The sequence below is a fragment of the Ambystoma mexicanum genome, chromosome 11 (genome assembly GCF_040938575.1).
Source record: "Ambystoma mexicanum isolate Mex_15411 chromosome 11, UKY_AmexF1_1, whole genome shotgun sequence".
NCBI classification, from domain to species: domain Eukaryota; kingdom Metazoa; phylum Chordata; class Amphibia; order Caudata; family Ambystomatidae; genus Ambystoma; species Ambystoma mexicanum.
In genome coordinates this window covers 19,394,177-19,416,331 of record NC_090934.1, presented here as the reverse complement: position 1 = coordinate 19,416,331, position 22,155 = coordinate 19,394,177, and the positions used below count along the sequence as shown (strand labels likewise).

At 48.6% G+C, this 22,155-nt stretch overlaps 1 protein-coding gene across 20 annotated transcripts in view; it reads left to right on the top strand.

Annotated features, from left to right (window-relative positions):
• Nucleotides 1-22,155, top strand: part of MACF1 (microtubule actin crosslinking factor 1) — a 1,825,008-nt gene that overhangs the window by 622,327 nt on the left and 1,180,526 nt on the right. For all 20 annotated transcript variants that reach the window (XM_069622429.1, XM_069622430.1, XM_069622431.1 and 17 more), the window contains 2 exons: nucleotides 1,310-1,448; nucleotides 2,900-3,093. In XM_069622429.1, the coding sequence (XP_069478530.1) occupies nucleotides 1,310-1,448; nucleotides 2,900-3,093 (333 nt within the window). The remainder of the gene's footprint in view (nucleotides 1-1,309; nucleotides 1,449-2,899; nucleotides 3,094-22,155) is intronic.

Here is a 22,155-nt window from a genome sequence, read left to right as displayed (position 1 = left end):
CTGTCTTTAGTCTACCTGAACAAGTAATGCTCTGGAACCTTCCTGGAGCACAGGGTAAGGGAGGGGTGTCAATCTTGTGGAGAGAATTTACACTGGGTGCTGGCTGTCTTCAGTCTACCTGAATACATGGGTAAAGGTCTGGGACCTTCCTGGAACACTGTGGTGGGGGGGCAGAGAGTAGGGGCCATATTTACTGGGTATGAGTCTTCATTGTACCTGAACACATAGGTAAGGGTCTGGGACCTTTCTGGAACACTGTGGTGGAGGGGTCAGAGAGTGGGGGCCATATTTACTGGGTATGAGTCTTCATTGTACCTGAACGGGTAAGGGGCTGGTACCTTCCTGTAGCACTGTAGAGGTTCAGCTAGTGGAGACAATGTTTCCTGTGCATCCCTAACTTCATCCCATCCAAACAAGTAATTCAGGGTCTGAAACATTCCTTGAGCACTGTGGGGGACGGTGGCCTAGGTAGAGGAGAGAATGTTAACTGGGCGGAGGCTGTCTTCAGCCTACCTAAAAGTGAATAGGGGATCCAGGACCTTCCCTGGGCCCCACAGGAGGTCCAGCTAGTGGAGAAAATGTTTACTGGGTGCAGGCTATCTTCAGTCTACTTGAGCAAGTGAGTAAGTCGGGAAGGACCTCCAGAGCATCCTCTTCAAGCAGTGGCTCCTTGCTAACACCTAGGTTCACACACCCTTTCTCCTCACCTAAGCTAAGGCTGAGTGTTCTGCGCCCCTATGTTTCCTTCCCTGCTTGCTTATAGATCCCTTGCTCCCAAATTGCCCCATGTATTACTCCCAAAGTCTAGATCCCTGCTCACTTGTATGTCTGTCCCTTACTCTGTACTTGACCCTATGACTTGTAAAGCGATCTGTTGGTTGCCAAGGTTAGGTCCCTGCTCAATAAATATCCCAAAAATAATAATTTAAGAAGGGGCCACGGCGAATCTTGGAGCACTGTGTGGTGTCCAGCTAATGGAGATATTTACTAGGTACATGATGTCTTCAGCCTACCTGAATGAGAGAGTAGGGAGCCACCGTTTTCCTGGAGGATTGTGGGAGATTGGGGCGTTCGGTTAGTGGAGAGGAGGTTTTACTGGGTCCAGGCTGTCTTCAATCTACCTAAAAAAATAAACAAGAGACTGGGACCATCCGGGGCACAGTGGTGCGCCCAGCTAGTAGAGAAGTTTGGTTGACTTCTTCAGTCCATTTTGAAAGCGTTTGTAAGGGTATTGACTCCCTGCCATATGCTTCAGTGTGGCTGATCCTTCCAGCACAGGTCATGCTGTGTAAACTTATGTAATTTCCAGGCTGAAGACGGTGGATGTTGTGCTGCGTGGAATACAAGAAGCTGAGGTCTTGGTTAAGGGGTTCGAGGTACGGCTGAGCCAAGAGGACGCTGTCCCTGCAGACATTGCAGCAATCCAATCACAGAGTGCGATGTTAAAGGTGAGGAACAACTTCAAATAATGCTTAATATATTGTGTGAACAGCTACTAAGTGTAAAGTACAGCAAGTGTCCTTGTGTGCCATATTCTGTCATGATTATAAGGGGTTTCCTCAGTAATTTTGTAGGGCTTTCTCTGCGCCTGAGGCAGGACTTTCCTGGCTCCTTGTTTAGAGGGTAGTCTCTTTCTGCTTCTGTTGCAAGTTTTTTTTTTTGGTTTCTGGTGCAGCAGGGTCCCCTTCCGGCTTCTGGTGCAGGGGGGGGGTCGCCTTCCGGCTTCTGGTACAGGGGGGTCCCCTTCCGGCTTCTGGTGCAGGGGGATCCCCTTCCTGCTTCTTTTGCAGGGAGGATTCCCTTCCTGCTTCTTTTGCAGGGGGGGGGTCCCCTTCCAGCTTCTGATGCAGGGGGATTCCCTTCTGGCTTCTGGTGCAGGGGGATTCCCTTCCGGTTTCTGGTACAAGGGGTTCCCTTCGCTCTTCTGGTGCAGGGCAGTGCCGTCGCTAGGGGGAGGGCCTGGGGGGGCCGGGGCCCCCCCTGTGAAACTTTGTGCCCCCCCCTACCTAAGATGAGCAGTGACCATGTTCTCCCCATACATTTGTCTGTGCCCCCCTACTTTTGTCTTTGGCCCCCTCTGTGCCCCTCCTAAATATGATCCTGGTGACGCCACTGGTGCAGGGGGTCGCTTCTGGTGCAGGGGGGTCCCTTTCCAGCTTCTGACTTCCAGTGCAGCTGGGTCCCTTCTGGCTTCCAGTGCAGGGGGGTCCCTTCTGGCTACTGGTGCAGGGGGATCCCTTCCGGCTACTAGTGCAGGGGGGGTCCCTTCCGGCTTCTGGTGCAGGGGGGGTCACTTCCGGCTTCTGGTGCAGGGGGGGTCGCTTCTGGCTTCTGGTGCAGGGGTGGTCCCTTACGGCTTCTGGTGCAGGGGGGTGGGGGGTCCCTTCCGGCTTCTGGTGCAAGTGGGGTCCCTTCCGGCTTCTGGTGCAGGGGGGGGTCCTTTCCGGCTTCTGGTGCGGGGGGGTCCCTTCTGGCTTCTGGTGCAGGGGGGTGCCTTCCGGCTTCTGGTGCAGGGGGGTCCCCCTTCTGGGTTCTGGTGCAGTGGGGGTGTCTTCTGGTGCAGGGGGGGTCCCTTCTGGCTTCTGATGCCAAGAGATCCCTCTCGGCTTCTGGTACCAGGGTGTCCATCTTGGCTTCTGGTGCCAGGTTGTCCTCTCGGCTTCTGGTGCCAGGGTGTCCCTCTCGGCTTTTGGTGCCAGGTTGTCCCTTTCGGCTTCTGGTGCCAGGGTGTCCCTCTCAGCTTCTGGTGCCAGGATGTTCCTTTGGCGTCTGGTGCATGGGGTCTCCTGGTTTCTGCAGTAGAGATCTTACGTCTTCTTGTCATGATCATCTGATTCCTTTCTACTTATGAAGTTCTTTCCTTGCACTCCCACACGTTCTTACACCTCTCTTCTTACAGCAATGGCAGGATGAGATGCGCCCGAAGGACACTGTGTTCTCCTCGCTGCAGCAGGAAGTGGCCAGGGCGAAGGAGGTTGCAGAGCAGCTACAGCGGCTGAATCACGAGCGCAGCCCAGACGTGGAGCGCTACCAGGAAAAGTTGACACAGCTGCAGGAACGATGGCACAATGTCCACAGCCAAGTGGAATTACGGTGAGAGATGCCGCATTCATGTCTTTAGCTCCTGGAGCTTTGTGCAATCTGTGGGTCATCGGTCTTGGTTAATTGCTGCATTCTAATGCAAGTCCAGATGTTAGAGCCTATTAATGCTGACCATGATTTGGCTGATATGATGATGCCATATTTCATGACGTCATGATTGCATGACATGTGACACATCGCGATAGTACTGCTAGTTCCAATACCACAGTTACATGTGTGCTCGTTATTGACACATTTCAATCGAATTATGTTCATGATCATGGTCGTGGTGAGGAATGGTGTATATAACATAATCTGCCCAAGTACATGTAAAATAATACCTTCACACTAAGGAATGTTTTCAGTGCAAGTGGTCATCTCACTGCCCGCATGAATTGCCTTCAGGGCTCTCTGGCCTTTGGGGATGGGTTGCTGCATAGGAGCAGGAGCATTAACATTCTGGTTCAGTATAAAAGAATCCTGATCGAGACATGAGCTTCCCCGGTCACCGCAACTTTCTCAAGGCCTGGCAGGCTTGCATTTCTTTGAAAAGCCTCATCCTCATATACAAGCATGCTTCACTTCTGTGTTCCAAATCTCGGACAAGCTGTCTAAATGTGGGGGGTACTGCCATAGGAAGCATGGATGCCTAAACAAAGGCGCAAGAGGTCTCCCCACACTGGAACCTTAGAAGAAGAGGGTCCAGTGTCCCCAGAACACATGTAAATGCAGGAGCGGTGAGTGAGATAAAAAATAGTCTCACTTTCAAAGGCAATGAAAGAAATCCTGTTGTGTCCAGCAGTAGTGCTGGGAGTTCATGAACAGAGGGCCCAATTTGCAAAAATAAAATCTTGCTAAAAACCGGCATCTTCCAGATCAAGTTCAAGGTCATTGGGTTATGGCCTTAGAAGCCTGGGTGAACTCTCGTTACGCAGCTCTCCCTCTGACCACCACAAAGAAGTTGCAGGTTGGCCGGAATGCTGCATCTCTGTAAACTGGATCGCTCGTCCACTACTCTGGTGGCTCTTCACTACTTGGATTCCGAGTCTCTTCAAGATCGTCAACCTCGCACACAAGTGTCTTCCAATCACTTGAGCTCCCAGTTTCACTGTGCCACCTCCTAACACTTTCAGATCACCCAATCTTGGCTCTACTCAGGGAGGTCAGCACCTCTCCATATAGGAACCCAATCAACAGAATACACTCCCTCTGAAACATTGAATTGGAACCCAAACATCTGTTTTATGTCCCTCCTTAACAAGCTAATTTTGCTGATTTGGTCACAGGTCCCTCTGTTCTGCAGGGATGACCAGTGCTAAGAGGTGATTCAGTTTGCAGTGTTTACTTTATAAACCCTCCCTCTTGATTAATTAGCTGGTGACACAAGTTTTGTTGTGGAAAAGTGGCGATGATGACCGAGAAGCCCGGGTCCTGTAAGCCTGGGGTTCATCAGATTTGCAGCCCTCTGACTTTATTCATCCCCTGCCCTCAAGCATCTTTATGTTAGGTGTCACGAGAGGGTATGAACAGTACCCTCGACTATCGTTCTCAGTGTACATTTTCTTTTCAAGTAACAAAAAAGGGTGAAGAGTGTGGATTTAGGTTTGGAAGCCAGGTAACATAAACAATGCGACTGTGACTTGGTTTCAGGGAGTCTCCCATTCGCTCCCCACGTTCTCAAGGATACAGTGCCTGCCAAGGTCCTTCCCTTGTTACCAGGGTAGTCTCAGAGGCCCATGGACCAGGCTCCTCTTGAGGATAACCTCCCGGTGGGTGCAACTGAAGTACCCATGGGACCTAATGTAGAAGTCTAAACCATTAAAGGGAGCTTTTGGTGGCACTGTGGAGAGGTTTGGAGAAATAAAATGTGTTACAATCCTTCTATTAGCACCAAGGGTCGTCATCAATTGCCTCTGGGTTTCTTTGCCCAGGCAAGTTCATCTCAACGTTAGGGAGTTTATAGGACTCTACTTGGAAATACTGAGCTTCAACGTCTACTATAGGCCTGTACCACTCAAGGTAAGTAGCAATGGTAGAGCAGCCAGGCTCAACTCAGGAAGGCACGAGAGCATAGGAAGGTACAAAGAACTTATAATATATACATAAGCCAAAGAAACACTTTAACACTCTGGAGTTATATGAACATACTGGTTTATTTTATTTATATATATATATATATATATATATATATATATATATGTAATACATTACTCACCGTAATTGTATTTCTGATGCTTGTATCTGCTTAGATCACATGCTGTGCATACGCCGACATCTAGTGGAAGCTGCAGAGTATTACAATTGTTGTTTTCGAAATTCAAAAAGGGAAAAAGGGACGTCGACAGAGCGTGCCAGTAATACTATGCCTAGTGTGACGTCCACTGTACACATGATCCTTCACGCTTTGAGGTCCCTCAGATTGTTTTGTTTCTAACATGAGGTAGCATGAAGTGTAGCGTGAGTACAGGTGTATCCAAGCAGAGATGTGTATCAGACAAGCTCATGATCATCCATGCACCTTCTCACCAAGGGGATGAAGGATGGGCGCATGTAAATCTAAGCAGATACAAGCATCAGAAATACGATTACGGTGAGTAATGTACCCCTTCTGAGGCTTGTGGAATCTGCTTAGATCACATGCTGTGCATAGATTAGCGAGCAGTGTTAGGAGAAGGTGGTGGGTTGTGAGAAGGTTCATGGGCAAACGGAGGTTTTAGAACCGCTTGTCCCACCTGTGTTTCTGTCTTGGATTGAGTGTCATTGCAGTAGTGCTGAGTAAAGGTGTGAACAGAGCTTCATGTGGCTGCTTTGCAAATGCTGTCCAGGGGCACATTTGCAATAAATGCCAGAGTAGCTCCCGTGCTCCTTGTGGCGTGAGCTCTTGACGTGAAAGGCAGTGTCAAGTCTGACAGGGAATAGCAAAGTTGTATGCATCTGACTATCCATCTGGAGATGGTATTCTTGGAAATGCGGTCCCCTTCTCTTCTGGGGCTAAGGAGACAAACAGTCTGTTTTCCTTAGCGGCCTGGTCTTATTTATATAGTAAAGGGCCCGCCCTCCTTACATCTAGTGTGTGGAGTTTTACCTCATCTGAGTTTTTATGTTTTTGGAAGAAAGCTGGAAGTTCAATGGACTGGTTCACATGAAATTTTGAGATGAATTTAGGAGAGGACCTAGTATGAGTATGTAAAACCAGTTTGTCCTTGTGTATGACAAAGAAAGGATCCTGGGCTGACAATGCTTGTAATTCATTAACTCGTCTTATAGAAGTAATAGCCACTAAGAAGGCAGTCTTGTAAGTCAGGTGTTTAAAACTTGACTTGTGCATCCTCTCGAAAGGAGGACCCATGAGCTTAGTGAGTATTAAATTGAGATCCCATCCTGGCGGTGGGTTAGAGATTGGAGGGTGGAGTCTCTTACTCCCTCCATGAATACCTTGATGACCGGTACCTTCCACCATGATACTTTATTGTAGGAGGTGGTGTACGCCAATAGGGCCGCCAGGTGCACCTTTATAGAGTTGAATACTAACCCTGAATCTAGCAAGTGGGGCATATAGTTCAGAATGTTGGATGGGAAACATACTATGGGGTTTATTTGTTTAGACTGGCACCAAATTACAAATCTCCTCCACATGTTGAATTATAGTGGCTTTCGTGCTTCCTTGAGGATATCCATGCACCTCTGTGGCAGGTTAAGATGTCCGAACTTTATGACTTCGGGAGCCACGCTGCCAAGTTCATTGAGTGCGGCTCTGGGTGCACTGTTAATCCATCGTGCTGAGTGACTAGGTTGGTCTGGCACGGGAGTTTGATGAGATCACATATCGCCAGTTTGCGCAGATGTGGATCCCATGGTTGCCTTGCCCACATAGGAGCAACTAGGATGAGCGTCACTTTTTCCTTGTGGATCTTGTTCACCACCTTGTTCATGAGAGGAGTCAGGAAAGAGGGAGGGAAGCGTAAGCACATTTCCCTGACTTGTTCATACATAGGGTAGTTCCCTTTGGAGCCTGGCTGGGGGAACCTGGACACGAAGTCTGGGCATTGTTTGTTTTCGCTTGTAGCGAATAAGTCTATCGTGGGGAAACCCCTTTGTGAGAAGATCTAGTTGCCACTTGTGTTCCTCTGGTAGGGGATCTCTGCTCAGTGAGTCGACTAGAGAGTTGAGTTCCCCTGCAACCTGCTTTTATGACAGGAATATTTTCCGTTTGAGTGCCCATTTCCAAATTTGTTGTGCTAGCTTGAACAGATTTGGAGAACGTGTGTCTCCTTGTTTGTTGATGTAAAACACTGCCGTAGTGCTGTTGGTGTGGACATGCACAAACTGGTCTGCTAGGTGTATCTTGAATGCTTAAAGGGCCTTAAACACCGCCAGTAGTTCCAGCCGATTGATGTGGTTCTGTGTCATAGTTTGAGTCCACAGACCCTGTGCTGTGTGATGAAGGTGATGAGCCCCCCCCACCCGGCCAGTGATGCGTCTGTCGTCACAATTGCCTGCACCTCTGGATTGTGGAAGGGTTTTCCCTTCAACAGATTTTCTCTCTTCCATCAGCGAAGGTTTTGTACTAGTATTGGCGAAATGACCACTAGATCGTCCCACTGACCGCTTGCCTGAGACCACTGTTTTGCCAACCACTCCTGCAAGGGTCGCATGCACAGGATCGTGTGCGGTACCAGGTAAATGCAAGATGCCATCATGCCTAGCAAACGCATAGCTTTGCATACACTTATCTGGCGGTCGGTCTGATAATGAGGTATTTGCTGTAACATATTTTGGACTCTTTCCTCTGATGGGAAGACTAACCCCTCTTGAGTCTGTTACAGCTCCCCTTATTGAGAAGACCAATTGAAAGAGAAGGTAGACAGTTCTTTGTTTAGTTTGCAAATATGGCGAGTTTCCCGTTATCAGGCAGTCGTCCAGGTAAAGGTACACTGAGATTGACTCCCTGCGCAGGTGCACTGCCACCACCGCCAGTACCTTTGTGAATACCCTCGGTGCTGATGCTATCCCGAAGGGCAGCACTTTGAATTGGTAGTGCTGGTTTGTTATTTTGAATCGCAAGAATCTTCTGTGCGCTCTGAAAATTGAAATATGAAAATAAGCATCTTTCATATCCAATGTTGCCATCTAATCCCCCCGTTTCAACAGAGGGATTACTTCTTGTAGCGTGGACATGCATAATTTTGTGGCTTGACATAGGTGTTTGCAGGGCGCAGGTCTAATACTGGACGCATTGTTAGATCTTTTTTTGGCACAAGGAAGTAGGTTGAATAAATACCCTTATTTACCTGGTTCGCCGGGATGATTTCTATGGTGTCCTTTTGGAACAGCGTTACGATTTCCTCGAGAGATGCGTTGTTCTCCCTTCAAGTGGGTCTTCTGGTACGGAGGATGGTTTCGGGGTTGCTGGATTAGCTCCACACAAAAATCGCCCGCTACGGTGGAAAGCACCCATTTGTCTGAGGCGATTCCCTCCCATATTTGGATGAAGTTTGAAATACGCCCCCCTACTGGAGAAGCATGGGAGGGCACCTGAAGTGGGTAGTCACTGTTTTGGAGGTGTGGCCCAACCTCTAGATAAGGAGGACCTCCCTCAGCCGCGTGATCGGCGCTGTCCCCTTTGGTAACCTTGTGAGGCCTGGCCTTGATTGTTACCCAGGATGCTCCCTGATTCTGATTGTATCCTGAACCCCTCTCTGAATTTTGTCCACGTGAGCGACGAAAATGACTATTATTGCCTCTCTGGCCAGTGGGTTTCATAGTTAGCTGGCCCAACGACTTTATTGTATCATATTCTTCTTTAGCAGTTTTCAAGGCATCTTAAACGGCCTTTCCAAAGAGTACGTTGGGCTCAATGGGCATATTAAGAAGCGTGGCTTGCGTCTCTTGTTTGAAGCCAGACTGGCGTAACCAAGCATGATGCTTAATAATTGTTCCCTCTGCAATAATCCTGCCCGCATTGTCAGTGGCGTCCAGATTACTTTATAACATGCAGCTTGAAACTGCCCTGCCTTCTGCAGCCACCAGGGCCAATTGTGTCTTATGGGGTTCAGCAGCTGATAACAAAGCCGTTACCTCATCCCATTTATGGCAGTTATAACTCGCCAGAAGAATGCTATTATTGGCTATTCTCGCTTGAAAGGCAGCCGAAGAGGCCACTTTCCTCCCCAGGGACCTCGACGCGTGAAGGACCATGGATCCAGTGGACGTCACAGTAGGGATAGTATTACTGGCACACCCTGTCGACGTCCCTTTTTTCGAATTTCAAAAACAACAACTGTAATACTCTGCAGCTTCCACTAGATGTCGGCCTATGCACAGCATGTGATCTAAGCAGATTCCACAAGCCTCAGAAATACATATACACAGGCAAAGAGCGATTCTTCAGAAAGGTAAGTACTATCACAATTAGCAAACGCAATGTAAAACCAATACAATACTTCTGGTAAGTAAACCACAGTGTAAAGGGCTTCTAGAATGGCAGTATGCAATTTAAGGTAAGCAACAACCACTTTGTAGATACTTTTTAGAACAGTAGATATATCTCAAAGGTAAGAACTTGGCAATTAATTTTCAGTATGTAATTCAAAGGTGTGTAAGAACTTAGTAACACTTGTAACTTATTCTGATTTAGTAATAATACAGTTGCACTACCAACATTAGCAAGTAAGTACTTGGCAACACTTGTAATACTTGTCTTCACAGACACCTTGTGCTTTAGCAGTCCTTCCCTAATCTAGACATGCGTGTTCTCAGAGGCAGAAGGCACTGGTGGTCCAGTGGCCAGTAGTAGGCAGGACAGGATAAGGCGCAAACTGTAGGAAAGTCAAGAGTTCCTGAGAATATCTTCTATGACAAGTACTATACTTGGAAGTTGGTGAAAGGGCTCAGGGACTTCATAGAAGGCTCCCTAAATGTGTTCCAGGATTAGGCCTGGGCGAATGTGGATGGGAAAACTCCTAACCACATGAATTACCCCCCCCTAGCCACACCGGATCGACAAAGCTACTCTAGGTAAGTATTACCTCAAGTCTCGCAGTACCTCAGCAGTGACGATTATGCAGGCAGACGCCCTCACGAGGCAGCAGCTATAGGATCCGGTCACTGGATTATTGGGCTTCAGATGAAAGAAAGGACACTAGAAGGGATTTTACAGCAGCAGTCGAGTGGAAAGGCTCCCAGGAAAGGGTTCTTTGTTGCTTCTCGCGGCTCTGTGATTTTGGCACCCTTTTCAAGACACCAGATGAAGAACGTTTGTCATCTGATATGATAGGACATGACATTTATAACACGCCTGTACACAAGTGTTTCTAGGAGTCTGATCAATTTGCCTTGCTTTTTTGGTCCAGCACTCTGGTGGGGGGACTTCAAGGAGTAGAATCTTGCTTATGGAGGTCCGGCAGGAGTCAACCAAAGTTTCAAGAAGATTAATCATTCAGAAGATGGTGCAGAGCACTCAGACTCGAGGTCCCAGGTTATTGGCAGTTTGCAGCCCAGGAAGGTCACAGCTCATTGTTGGATGGCTCGAAATGCAGGTTTTAAGACTATTCAGTGACTTCAAGATGGCCGCCGTGGGAAGAGGACACGACTGAGAGCCACTCCCTACAGGGCCGCCAATGTACCAATCTAATTAGCAACGGTTACACGGCTCCATCCCAGGAAATATGGCGACCTCAGGTGACACCTCCACAACAGCGAAAACGGCAACCAATCCCTCACAGAAACAAGGGAAAAGCGACAAGCTGCCCAATGCGCGGTGCCGGACTGGCAGGAGCATCAAGAGGCAGCGCCCTCTGAGGGACAGCATCAACAACACTCCCAGCACCACACAAGCAAGATAAGGGAGTCGTGGGGAGGAGTGATCGCCCCCCCAAACACAACGCTCCAACAACACCCCTGGTCAAGCTGGTCAAACACTGGGAATAGCGCCCCACCCGCCACAGAGGATACATACAAGCGAAGGCTGTGAGACGCCCAACCCGCAGTGAGGGAAGGGTCGGCCCAGCAAGATAGATAGCGACCTACGAGGGAGAAGCCTAGCAACACGGGCAGACCACCAACAACAACAATAACGGGAGCCAGGTCCCGCGGTAAGCAGTGCCCCCTCCCCACTCAGTGCTATAGCAGCTCCACCGGACTGATCAGCTCAATCAATAAAGATAGCGGGTGTCCTGCCACGGAGGAAACATAAAGAGGAGCGGGGACCCTCCCAACCCCCACAGAGAAGGTGCAGGCTCCCACTGATATAGTAGACACCCCAGAGTAGCAAGAAAGGAACAGCAACAGAGCAGAATACCAGAGGAAGCAGACCGTGGGGGGATCGCCGGGGGCAGCAGGGCCACCGTAGTCAAAGCGGACTGCCACCCGACAGAGAAAAATCAATAGATCTATAGCAGGGGGGCCGACAAAGGAAACAACACCGGCAAGAACGATACAAGGTGCCTCTCACGCGCAGGGGAAGCTCAGCCCCCAGTGAACACACACAGAGAGGACACTAAAGAGGGCAGCGCCAGACCAAGACAAAGGAAGGCCGGGAAGAGTGTTGCTATAAGGAATCCCAAACTGAAGCGGGTCACAGACTACCACACGCCACAACCGGCTACCCACCCCCGTAAGAATGAATTACAGCCGGGCAGGCTAAACAACACAGGTCACCAATAACGGACACAAGCAGCAAGGAGCACCAATAAACGGGCAACAGCCTCAAGGGGAGAACCCCCCCAACAAAGAAGCAACGGATACCCAGAGGAGCACGACGGAGCCCTGAAGCAACCTGAACCCAGGCCCACAATGGCCCTCATGGAGAACAAGTCATGGAGCAGGAAGAGCTAGCAACGAGAGCGCTCCCACGACATTGAAAATGACACAAACTAGATAGCCTCATGTCAAAGACAAGGGGGGAAACGGTTGCGCCGGCATCTCAACACACACCCCCACAAACAGACCTTGAGCATAAAGGACTGGTGGGGCACCGACCCAGTGACAAGCTCAAGGAGTGCTGGTAACAGCTCGAGCCCGAAACACCAAGATACCGGCCCAGACGCAAGCATGGCAATTTGGAAAGAAGACATGCAAAGCTGGCTCAAGGAGTTCCAAGACCAATTTATGCCAGAAGACAAGGAATTGCTGATTTTCTGATGACTCCTTGCACGGCAGAAGGACCAAGAAAGAACAAGCACACAAGAAAGGGTGAAAAAATAATACTCACAATTTTGGGTCAATGATGACCCTTCTCTGCATTACCACGGATGTGAACACAGCCTACATGTGAAAATTACACAATAGTCGGTAGAACATGTCCACTGCCACCGGCCATTCAGGTATACTTGTCACTGTAACAGAAATGCAGTGAGAAAGGGGTCACAGTTTAACCCCACAGCAGTCAACAAAAAGTGGTGTGTGCTGATCTCACAATATAAACTGTAGAAAGGATAAAAAGTATCCCACTACCCTTGGGAACATTTGGTCTCACAAGGAAAATAAAAGAAAATACAAATGGAAGCCCAAGGGGCTCCCAGCTGCACTGCACAGAGTGCTGTGTTCAGCAACAGATGCTTAGAAAAGTTGGGGGAAAGTACAACTCCAAAAATAAGGTATGGAGAGACACAAACATGACTCCCATAGTTAGAGTAAAAGAAGGGGTGTGTGGGGAAAAAGTTCCCACTCATCCAGGAACATAGAAAAGAAATCCACAAGTCCAGCAAAAAATTTGCGGTGGGTCTCGCAGATGAAGGAGATTTGGCATAAAATGACAAATCTGGCCTAACACTCAGATAGCAGCCTGTGGGGCTTCCTGAACCTGGAAAATGTGTCTTTCAACCTGGAAAATGTGTCTTTCAAGCCTCTGTCCAGAAGGATTGTGGTTTGCCCCCCTTATTTGTTCCTATGCATGCAGATCTTCTCCCTGCCATCATTCTACTTTGGGGTAGGGCAGTATTCCTTGCGATGAGAACTAGGAAAGATTGTAATGTGTGCTGCTTTTAGACCTCGTTAACTGATGACTTAGGCAGATTTTCTGGTTGTTTTTAGGTTTTTCATACCTTATTTGGGGAGTGAGCTAGTTTCCACCCCCACCTGCCGTTGCAGCTTTCCTCTTGGACAAGCACCTACTCTCTGGCCACTCTCCCTGGGTCTCCTTCTCACCCCACATCACTGACCTTGCCAAGAAGGCCCACTTTCAGCCTTACCTCCTCTGAGGCATTGTCCCGTTCCTGACCTTCCCCCCAGAAACTCGATGACCCTAGAGCTCTGGTTCTCTCCATGCTAGATTATTGTAACTGCCTCTTCCTTAACCTTACTCTTTCCTCCCTCTGCCCTCTTCAACTAATCCAGAATAGTACTGCAAGACTTATCCTTGACCTCGAGTCCAGGGACTGCATCTCTCCAGCCCTAAAATCTCTCCACTGGCTCCCGGTGGTTGCCAGGATCCAAATTCAAGACCCTCTGCTTCATCCACAAGGCTTTCTGGGGTCGGGAACCTCCCTACATTCAACATGCTCTCCCTAAATACCTCCCTGCTATAGCCCTTTGGTCCTCTAGCTCTAGATCAATCAGATCAGATGATTCTCCAAGCAATGTTCGTGGGGGAGGGGAGCGGAGGGGTAGATCTTTCTTCGGCAGGAGCCTCCCTCTGAAATTATCTCCCTGCCCCTCTACATCTTGAGCTGGATCTCAAGTTCTGGAAACTTCTCAAGACCTTCCTTTTTTCTTCCTACTTCGTTCTCCCCCTCCCTTGCTAGACTCCACTTCCCGCTGCGACTGGTTGCCTCTGACCCTTAGAAGTCTTCTAGGGCCAGACCTTCCATTCAACCCGTCTTCCCCTAAACCCCATTATGACCACTTGCCATCAGGCTCCTTTCCCAAACTAACCATTGAGTCTGGTCCATCCTCCTCTCACTATTCACTCCTACCCAGTAACCATACAGTCCCCCACCCTCCTCCCCATTTTCTTCCTCTTCTGCACTTACTCAGACTTACCCAGTCTGCTGCCGTAAACACTGCACTTGTCACTTGCTGGCCGCACTACCACCGTTTATTGCCTCTATTATCTATTTATTTGTATTTATTATTATTTATCTGTTCTCCTCTGCTCCACACTCTCCACTCTCCCCCTTCCATGCCCTTTCTCCCCTCCCCTCTCCCATGCACCTGCGCGTTCTCAATGTCCCTGGGCCTAGTAAGATCGTTGATGTGTTCTCCCCTGTTCCTTCCCTTGCCTTGCCGTGAACTGAAACACTTGTGTATGAGCGCGATACAAATAAAATATATCATATCATATACTCCTCCCTCCCCTGGCACTGGCCCATCCCCTGTGGGCCTCGTCCCTCCTGCACTTCTCTCTTGAGCCCTTCCCTCTCCCATCCCTTGCCCTGTCCTTCCCCCTGCACTTCCTGTTATTGCACTTGCATGATCCGAATGTCACAAGGCCGAGTAGGACCGTTACTGTTGTTTTTCTCTTCAGGACCCCCACGCCCTTTTTGTCACCTGGAAACACTTCCTGCTGTATAGGCACCGTACACATGTTCAATACATGAAGTAAATAAAGGGCCAGTACACAAGGACCCTGTACCATATTTATTTCTTTTGTCGGACACTAGTATCTAGGAGGGGGGGAGCTACCGCTCATTTATTTCTGTCTGAATGGGAATGTTTCATGCTTTACAGTGTGTCCCGTGGCAGTGCAACTTCATTTACATATGTATTTTCTATTGCAACCGTTTTTTTTTTTTTTACTCATGGCTAAAATGACTTCCCTTGTTATTCAAGCTCTGGCTTTTGGACCGGTTCCTTTGGTTGGTCGTCTTCCCCCGGTTGGCTCTGACTAGAGTCTGTTGAAGGTAGCTTTGTGTATGTAACTGGTGAGGATTGGTATAACTCAGACACCCTAATGCACATCCTCTCCTTGACTGACATCACTAGTGGCTCTGAGCTGGTTACCCAGGATTGGATAACTTCTGAGTTTTAATGGTGCATGTTTCCTGCTAAGTGGAATTGGGTCACACCAGCTAGCATTTTATATATTTAGGGGACCTCTTGAGTCATTCTTCAGTTGACTAATATTATTGTTATCTGCAGCATTGAGAGGCCCTTATATGGATGCCAGGACTGCTGCTGAAACCTCCATTGGCCAACCCAACACCTGTAAGGTTAAGCTCTCTCTCTGCCTACCACTGGCGACTTTCTCCTTTTAGCGAGTGGGGCCAACTGTTGTTTTGCCTTCTCTTGGTTTGGCACACGCTTGTCTCCCGTAAGACCGGCAGATCTGCGCCAGAAGGTCTGTACATCCTGCAAGGGATGCGATCTTGAATCCGGATAGCGAGCCTCAGTGCCTGTAACTCCCTGTGCTTTGCAGCTTCTTTGAGGGTCATCATTGTTGTGGCTCTGCTGCTGCTGCTGTTAGTGGCCCCAGGCTTAGTTAACCTACCCACTCCTTCGTCGCCTCATTGCCAGCAGGCTCCCACTGGGTTATCTGAAGACTGTCTGCCCTCCTACAGTGTCATAAGACCTTGTACGTCATGCTGTGGCCTTCCTTCACTGGAATCCTGAACTCTTGCTACAGGCACCATACAAGAGCGTAAGTCATGAAACAAAGACTGGAGCTGCCAGCTGGTCAACTCCTGACCCTGAAACTCACTCCTGCACCTGCAACTCCAGGGCCTTCTTTACTGTAGCCATTGGCATGAGAAGTTTACCCCAAGTCTTCTAAGTGAATTGGAGTTGCAGGTCGACCTCACATGGTTCTCCTGCATGTGCTTGCAGATGCTTTACTTTCCCCTCCCTTCCCCCGGACTGCATAAGTCCTTACCTGCAGCCATGAGAACCAGTATGTAGAACTTTGCTACGTGGTCCCTCTGACAACCCAGTTTGGTGACTGCCCTCTTAAGGAAACTTAAATGCTCCCACACAGGAGGAATGGACAGCCTTGCAGTGGGTGTGGATTGAGGAGCATAAGTCGAGTGCTGCAGCTCCCACGAGACCAAGTGTCCCGAGCAGATGGGAACCGTGAAAGACCGAAGCCAAACCGAACAACATAAGACACACAAGTATCCTATTCCGCCGATGTCAAGAGACGGAAAAGATACCACGGAAGAGTAGACCTCATTAAACCGGTGCAAGGGCACAGACATGGAATGGCAATGACCCAATCAACCGCCTCTTATTAAGAGAAGCGCCGCAGTCGCACAGGTACGTGGCAGCAACCAAGGAGCAGTTGGAGGGCAGTGCCCAATCTAGGCTGAAGGTATGAATACCCCAGAAGGGGGAGAGAAAAGGAACAGACTGCACTGGATTGAGTAGGCCCTAAATAACTACAAAACTGATGGCTCAAATACCCAACGAAGGGGAGAGAAAACCAACCACAGATGGCTGAGCAAGCCGAAGCCCAGAAGGGCTAACAACCAGAGTGTGATTGACTTCCTTTTGGCAAAGTTTGCCATATAAGTTCACAAAAAGAAAAACATTCCTCTTGTATGCTACAAAAATGATAAACATTCAACTAAGTTAGTTAAAACAAGTTTGCAGACGGTAGACAAGTGGTATACAGGTTTAACCTAGCAATTGCGCACACATATAAATATGTGAAGTACAATTAAAATCCATCATCAAAACATTTACAATACAAGATGAGTCAAAGGATAAAGATAGATTTGATTTCAAAATCATTTTACTGTTTGCCCAGACTAAGCAAAGTGCAGTGTGGTGAACCGGAAAGAGGACTTGCACTACATTGGATCATTTTCAAGATGTTTATTTAAATAAGAAGTAAAACTCCTAACTAGCCCAATCACTATGAGGGACTTTAGCTACCTAACAAAACTAAAGGTGCTGGTCAAATGCAAAGTAAATGTCCGAATCCTAAACCACTAACTGGCTGTACCACTTTAGAAAGACACAGAACTAAAAGGAAAGAATGGAGGCTTGCACAATATCCCCGGTATGGGCATCTGCCTGGCCCAACGTGCAATGAACGTGTTCTCAGTCACTTTAGATCATAAGGGTATAGTCTTTGCATAACCTTTCTTGGTAAGAATTATAGTTTCAGTATGGGTTTCACTCTCCTTGACAAAGAAAGCTCTTCTTGCTTTATTTCAAATGCCCAAATACCTCCAGGCTTACTCGATAAGGCACTTCTCTGGCTCTCGCCTTTGTGGTATTGGGATTCCCCAAAGTCATGTGGTTCTCTGGTACATGTCTTGTTTCACAATTATTTTAACTTGGAGTGTTAGCTTGTTCTGGTATTATGGTTCTCGTGACCATATGCCCTTGGCTAGCCTTTCTGCAGAACATGCAGCTTTCTTTCACTCTGTTCCCCAGTAGCCTTGCCGGCTACCACAACCTTGATATGCAATGTTTGTATTCCTTTCATACTGATCCAGCAGGGCCGTGATCCTGTTAGCTTCACTTAAGTTCTCTTGCTTTTGGTGACTATTCCAGCCGTAACGTACAGTCTTCGTAACTCTTTCACACTTTTTCAACGGGCCGTGTGCCCGTTAGTTTAATTTCTTGCGCTTTTGGTGGGGTTCTACGTTAAAATACCAGGGGAAAAAAACATAGGCCAAAAGCAAATAATTTGTTTTGGTCGAATTTCCAAATGTTCTTTGTGTTTTTCCTTTATTAATTGTGGGGGGGGACCCCTGCCTATCATCCTCCTTTTTGTTATACCCTTACCAAACCCACCAGCTATTTTTTCTATTAAAAAAGTACAAAAATCCAGCAAAGAATCAACCAAAAAGATGTGTTGTTTTCCGACCTCTTTTTGGATACATTTATTTGACGTAATATCTTTGCCGGCTACTCCAGCCATAGCATACAGTATTTGTATCTCTTTCACTCTGTTTCAGTTGGGCCGTGAGCCTGTTAGTTTCTTTTAAGCTCTTGTGCTTTTGGCGGCTACTCCAGCCATAACATACAGTATTAGTATCGCTCTCACTCTGTTGTTCGTTGTTAGGCAAGGTTGTGTGCAGTACCCTTTGGGAGACTACAGCAACCTTGTCCTCCCGGCAACAGGAACCCAACCTTTGGTATAAGTATGTACTACACAGGTTCGTAGTGTGGCTGAGCAGCCAGGCTCATCTCAAGAGGGGTCAGTGTGAGCTGTAGGGGAGTTAGAGATTCACAGTGACAAGTATTATTTATTAATTTAAGTCAGTTTAAATAAGCCTACTTTAGAAGGGAGCAAATATGTAACACAAAAATATACTTCAATAAATACACACTCTCAGTTTCAATAAATCCGTAGTTACCCATTTGGGATGGCACCCAGACACTTCCTACACCCTGAGGTGACTTAAATAACTAGAACACTGTGGACATTGATATATCACTGGTACATTTAGAGCAATACCGAGTTTGGTGTCAAAAGGAAAAGGTTAAGGGAGAAAACAACGGTTAACAAGTTTCTCAACCAGGTAAGCACTTTTGAACCCCCCCAATGCAATGTAGATTAACCCTTTCTCAGCTACACAAGTAAAGAATGTGAGACTCTTTGGAGGGACAAATCAAAACACAAAGTCATAGGTTGGAAGTATCCAGGGAGCCAGGACAGCCAATGTAAATTGAGCAAAGTCTAGGGGAGCTAGAGTTCTTCTTGAAGGTAAGTAAAAAGTATTGCACAATGTTATAGAGAGTTTTTGTTGAAAATGAAATCACTGTTGGGCCACAAGCTGGGGGGCTTGTGATGGACAAAGCTGCAAGCAACTGCAACAGTAACAAAGACAAGGGAACCCGTGAATCCCCCGGAAGGAAACCATAACCCCTAACCTGCCCCTCCATTATCAAAGCGGGGGTGGCTGCCCACCGCCCACCCAGGTCCACACAATGCCAAGGGTACTTTGATAGGTGGGGACACCCAATAGGATGGGCAGTGAGGGAGAATTCCTGTGACCAAAACTACACCTGCCCAGGGCAGGGCAACAAGCGGAAAATAGCTAGATACACAAGCCACTGGGGCCACACAAGAGGGCTCCCACTCCGCAACATAACTACCTACTAAGCAGTCATACTACAGTACCAAACACACAGGATAGCCATAGAGGTTGGGCACAGAAACGCGAAGACAAAGTGGTAAGAAATCGAGAAAATACTTAAATAAAAATAATAATAAAAAACATTATAACCGTACCTTCAAAATTTCAACTTTCTGCAGACTCAACATACAGAAACTCAAACAACCACCTCTCTGCACAGCAATCTACACACACTTCAGCACATTGCAACAACAGACTAACAACAAATTACCCAACACTACAGCACATGGGAATTTGGCACTGACCTGAAAACCGCAAGTAAGCACGGCGCACAGTGCAAACTGAACTGAAGCGGCCAACAGCACATCACAACTCTCACTTTCCTATTCCCACTACACCCTACTAACCCCTCCCCCTCATCATACTCTCCTTTTTAGATCCACCAGAGCGCCTGGGGACCACAGCAGTGGTGACAGTGCATGGTACAAATACCTTTTAACACTATTTGCTGTCTGTCAAGACTTCCAGCACTTTCCAAACTGCCTTTAGCTAGGGTTGCGTTTCTTGACTTAAAAGACTTGCCAGGCGAAGAAACAGTCTCTGTGTTTGCAGACTAAATGCATTACCCTATAATCTGTTGAAAACCACATGAGTGCGCAATTACCGATGACACGATAATCTTGTCTTTTTCCCTGTCCAACGTTGCTACAATTGTAACCGCGAACAAACACAAAAGTGAAAGTGCCCTTTGAAGTGTATTATCTAGTATTCCTAAGTGTTCTACCGTTACCGTCTGAAGTATTTAAAGTGATTCTAGTCTAAATATAATACATAATTTTTATATAACTATACGTGCAAGTGCTTCTTTGATGTGCCCGTCTAACTAAGATTCAGTGTACTTACCTATAGCTCACATCTTCCTCTTAAGATGAGCCTGACTGCTCTGCCACACTACCAAGGTCCTCGACTAGTACAGACTGATACTAAGAGTTGGTGATCTACAAACCACTGGGATAGCTTATTAAAGTCTAACTGTCAGTAGGACATTAGGAAAACTCCCCTCACAAACATCACACAGCTTCACTCATAGCTCCTTGTGGAGGATCAAGAGCGGACGAGTAGCACAGCATGTCCAGGAGCCCCTATAGAGCAAGGACCGGAGCTGAAAGCAGATATAATTTTCTCAAAATTCCCACACAAGGAGCGTTGTGCTTAACGTGAGCCCCCTTGCACGTTAGACCGTTCATGATAGAAAGAAAACAGGAGCAGGATGCCAGGGGGCTGCCTTGACAGTGATGCCTCATCCCGTGATGGCCGACTGGCCTTTTATAAAGTTGGGCCCTGGGTCTAGAGTCTAGATTTCCGGTCTCTAATGATTATCCAGACCTGTTTCTAGGTCATCGCAGAGCACCAACACTCAAAAGGACGTGGCCCCATCGGCCACCAGGGGGCACACGGACGATGCCATCCTTCGTGTGAGCTCCTAACCTACGGGCCCCAAAAAGTGAATTGAGCCCCCACTTTGGCCCCCCCCGAACCCAACAACGACAGCCTTATTTGTAAGAAGCGCCCCCCCACCCCCTGAGCGAAAACCCGACCAAAATCGGACCCGGGATCCGCAAGAAAACCGCGGAAGAAATCGACCTCCCCCCGCCGGCGGAGACACAGACTCGGGAGAAGGCCGTGGCCCGCGACGTTGGACTCCGCCCCCCGGCCTTCATCGAGGAACGCCGGCGCGGAAACACCAGCGCGGAGCGCGGATTCCGGCAAGAGAGGGGACGGCCCGCCCCGGATCGTGTGGAGGGTCGCCCCCCCCCCCGAGCTCCCGAAGAGCGGACTCCTCACGCGACTGATCCCAAGACACAAGGGATCGTCCCTGTGGAGGTAGGTGCCCGGCTCCACGCCACGTCGGCGGAAGCTTGCTCTGCCTCCTCGGCCAAGAAGAACTGCGCCGCCAGGACTCCACGAGACCTCCCAAGAACCTGCCCCCCCCACGGCACCCCCCTCTAGTTGAAGCGCGCAATCACCCGAAGGCCCTGGCTTGGGGTACCACAGCCCCAACATCGCTCCCGCAAATTGTAACGCGGGGACCCACACACCACCAAGCAAGAAAGGAATCAACGGGTGCTCTTGGTGCCCACACCAACCATCTACGGTTGCCCCCCAAGCACCCATTTCATCAAATAGACGAAAGAGGAGGCGGAAGGTTGGGCCCCCACTCTTGGGGCGTGTGCCCTCTTCCGAAAAGCCTACTGACAGAACAGAGACGGGACAAAGGGCCCTGCAATTGGGCAACGCTGCATTACACGGTAGCCCGCGGCCCCCCTCCAAGCGTCGGCGCCATAAATTCCTGCCTTAAGAACGGCGCCCACACACCTCCATCAGGGCCTGGCCACGGAACGGTATAAACGCCAAAGACCCTCCGAAAGGACGTCGAACCCGACAAAGAACATAACCAGAGTGGAGGGTAGAGCCCCTGGAGACAGGGCGAGTGCCTCCTCCCACCGCCGCCGAACGAGCACACACCACGAGGACAACCACCCGGGTATTCCCTGATACCCCCCACGAGCGCGTAAACGCACCGGTTCCGAGGGTAAGGCCCCCAACTCAGGGGCGTGTGCCTCCTCGTTGAACATCCATCCATGAACATATCGAACAAGCTTGCCAAATACGCCTACAAACCAGCAGCTCAGGCCACCGACCCCGGACCAACAATGTCGGTAGAAACCACCGAAACGAGTGCAGCCGCCACCAAGGGTGATATTGCCGCTCTTTTGGCCGAAATCCGTAACATGGGCGCCAACCTCGGTGGCAAAATGGATAAAATGACCCAAAGGATAGACAACATCGAGGAGAGACTGGAAGGGGTCGAGATGAACCAAACCTCCATAGACACTCTAGAGACCCAAATGGAGCTCAGAATACGAAACATAGAAAAGAAGGAGGATGAGATTCGCCTGAAGATAGACGATTTGGAAAACAGAGAAAGGAGAAATAACCTACGATTTTTTGGAATCCCGGAAAAAGAAGGGGAAACAGAGGAAGACCTCAAGCAAACTATACACGACATCATCAAAATCTTGACCACGGACGATGACATCGATGA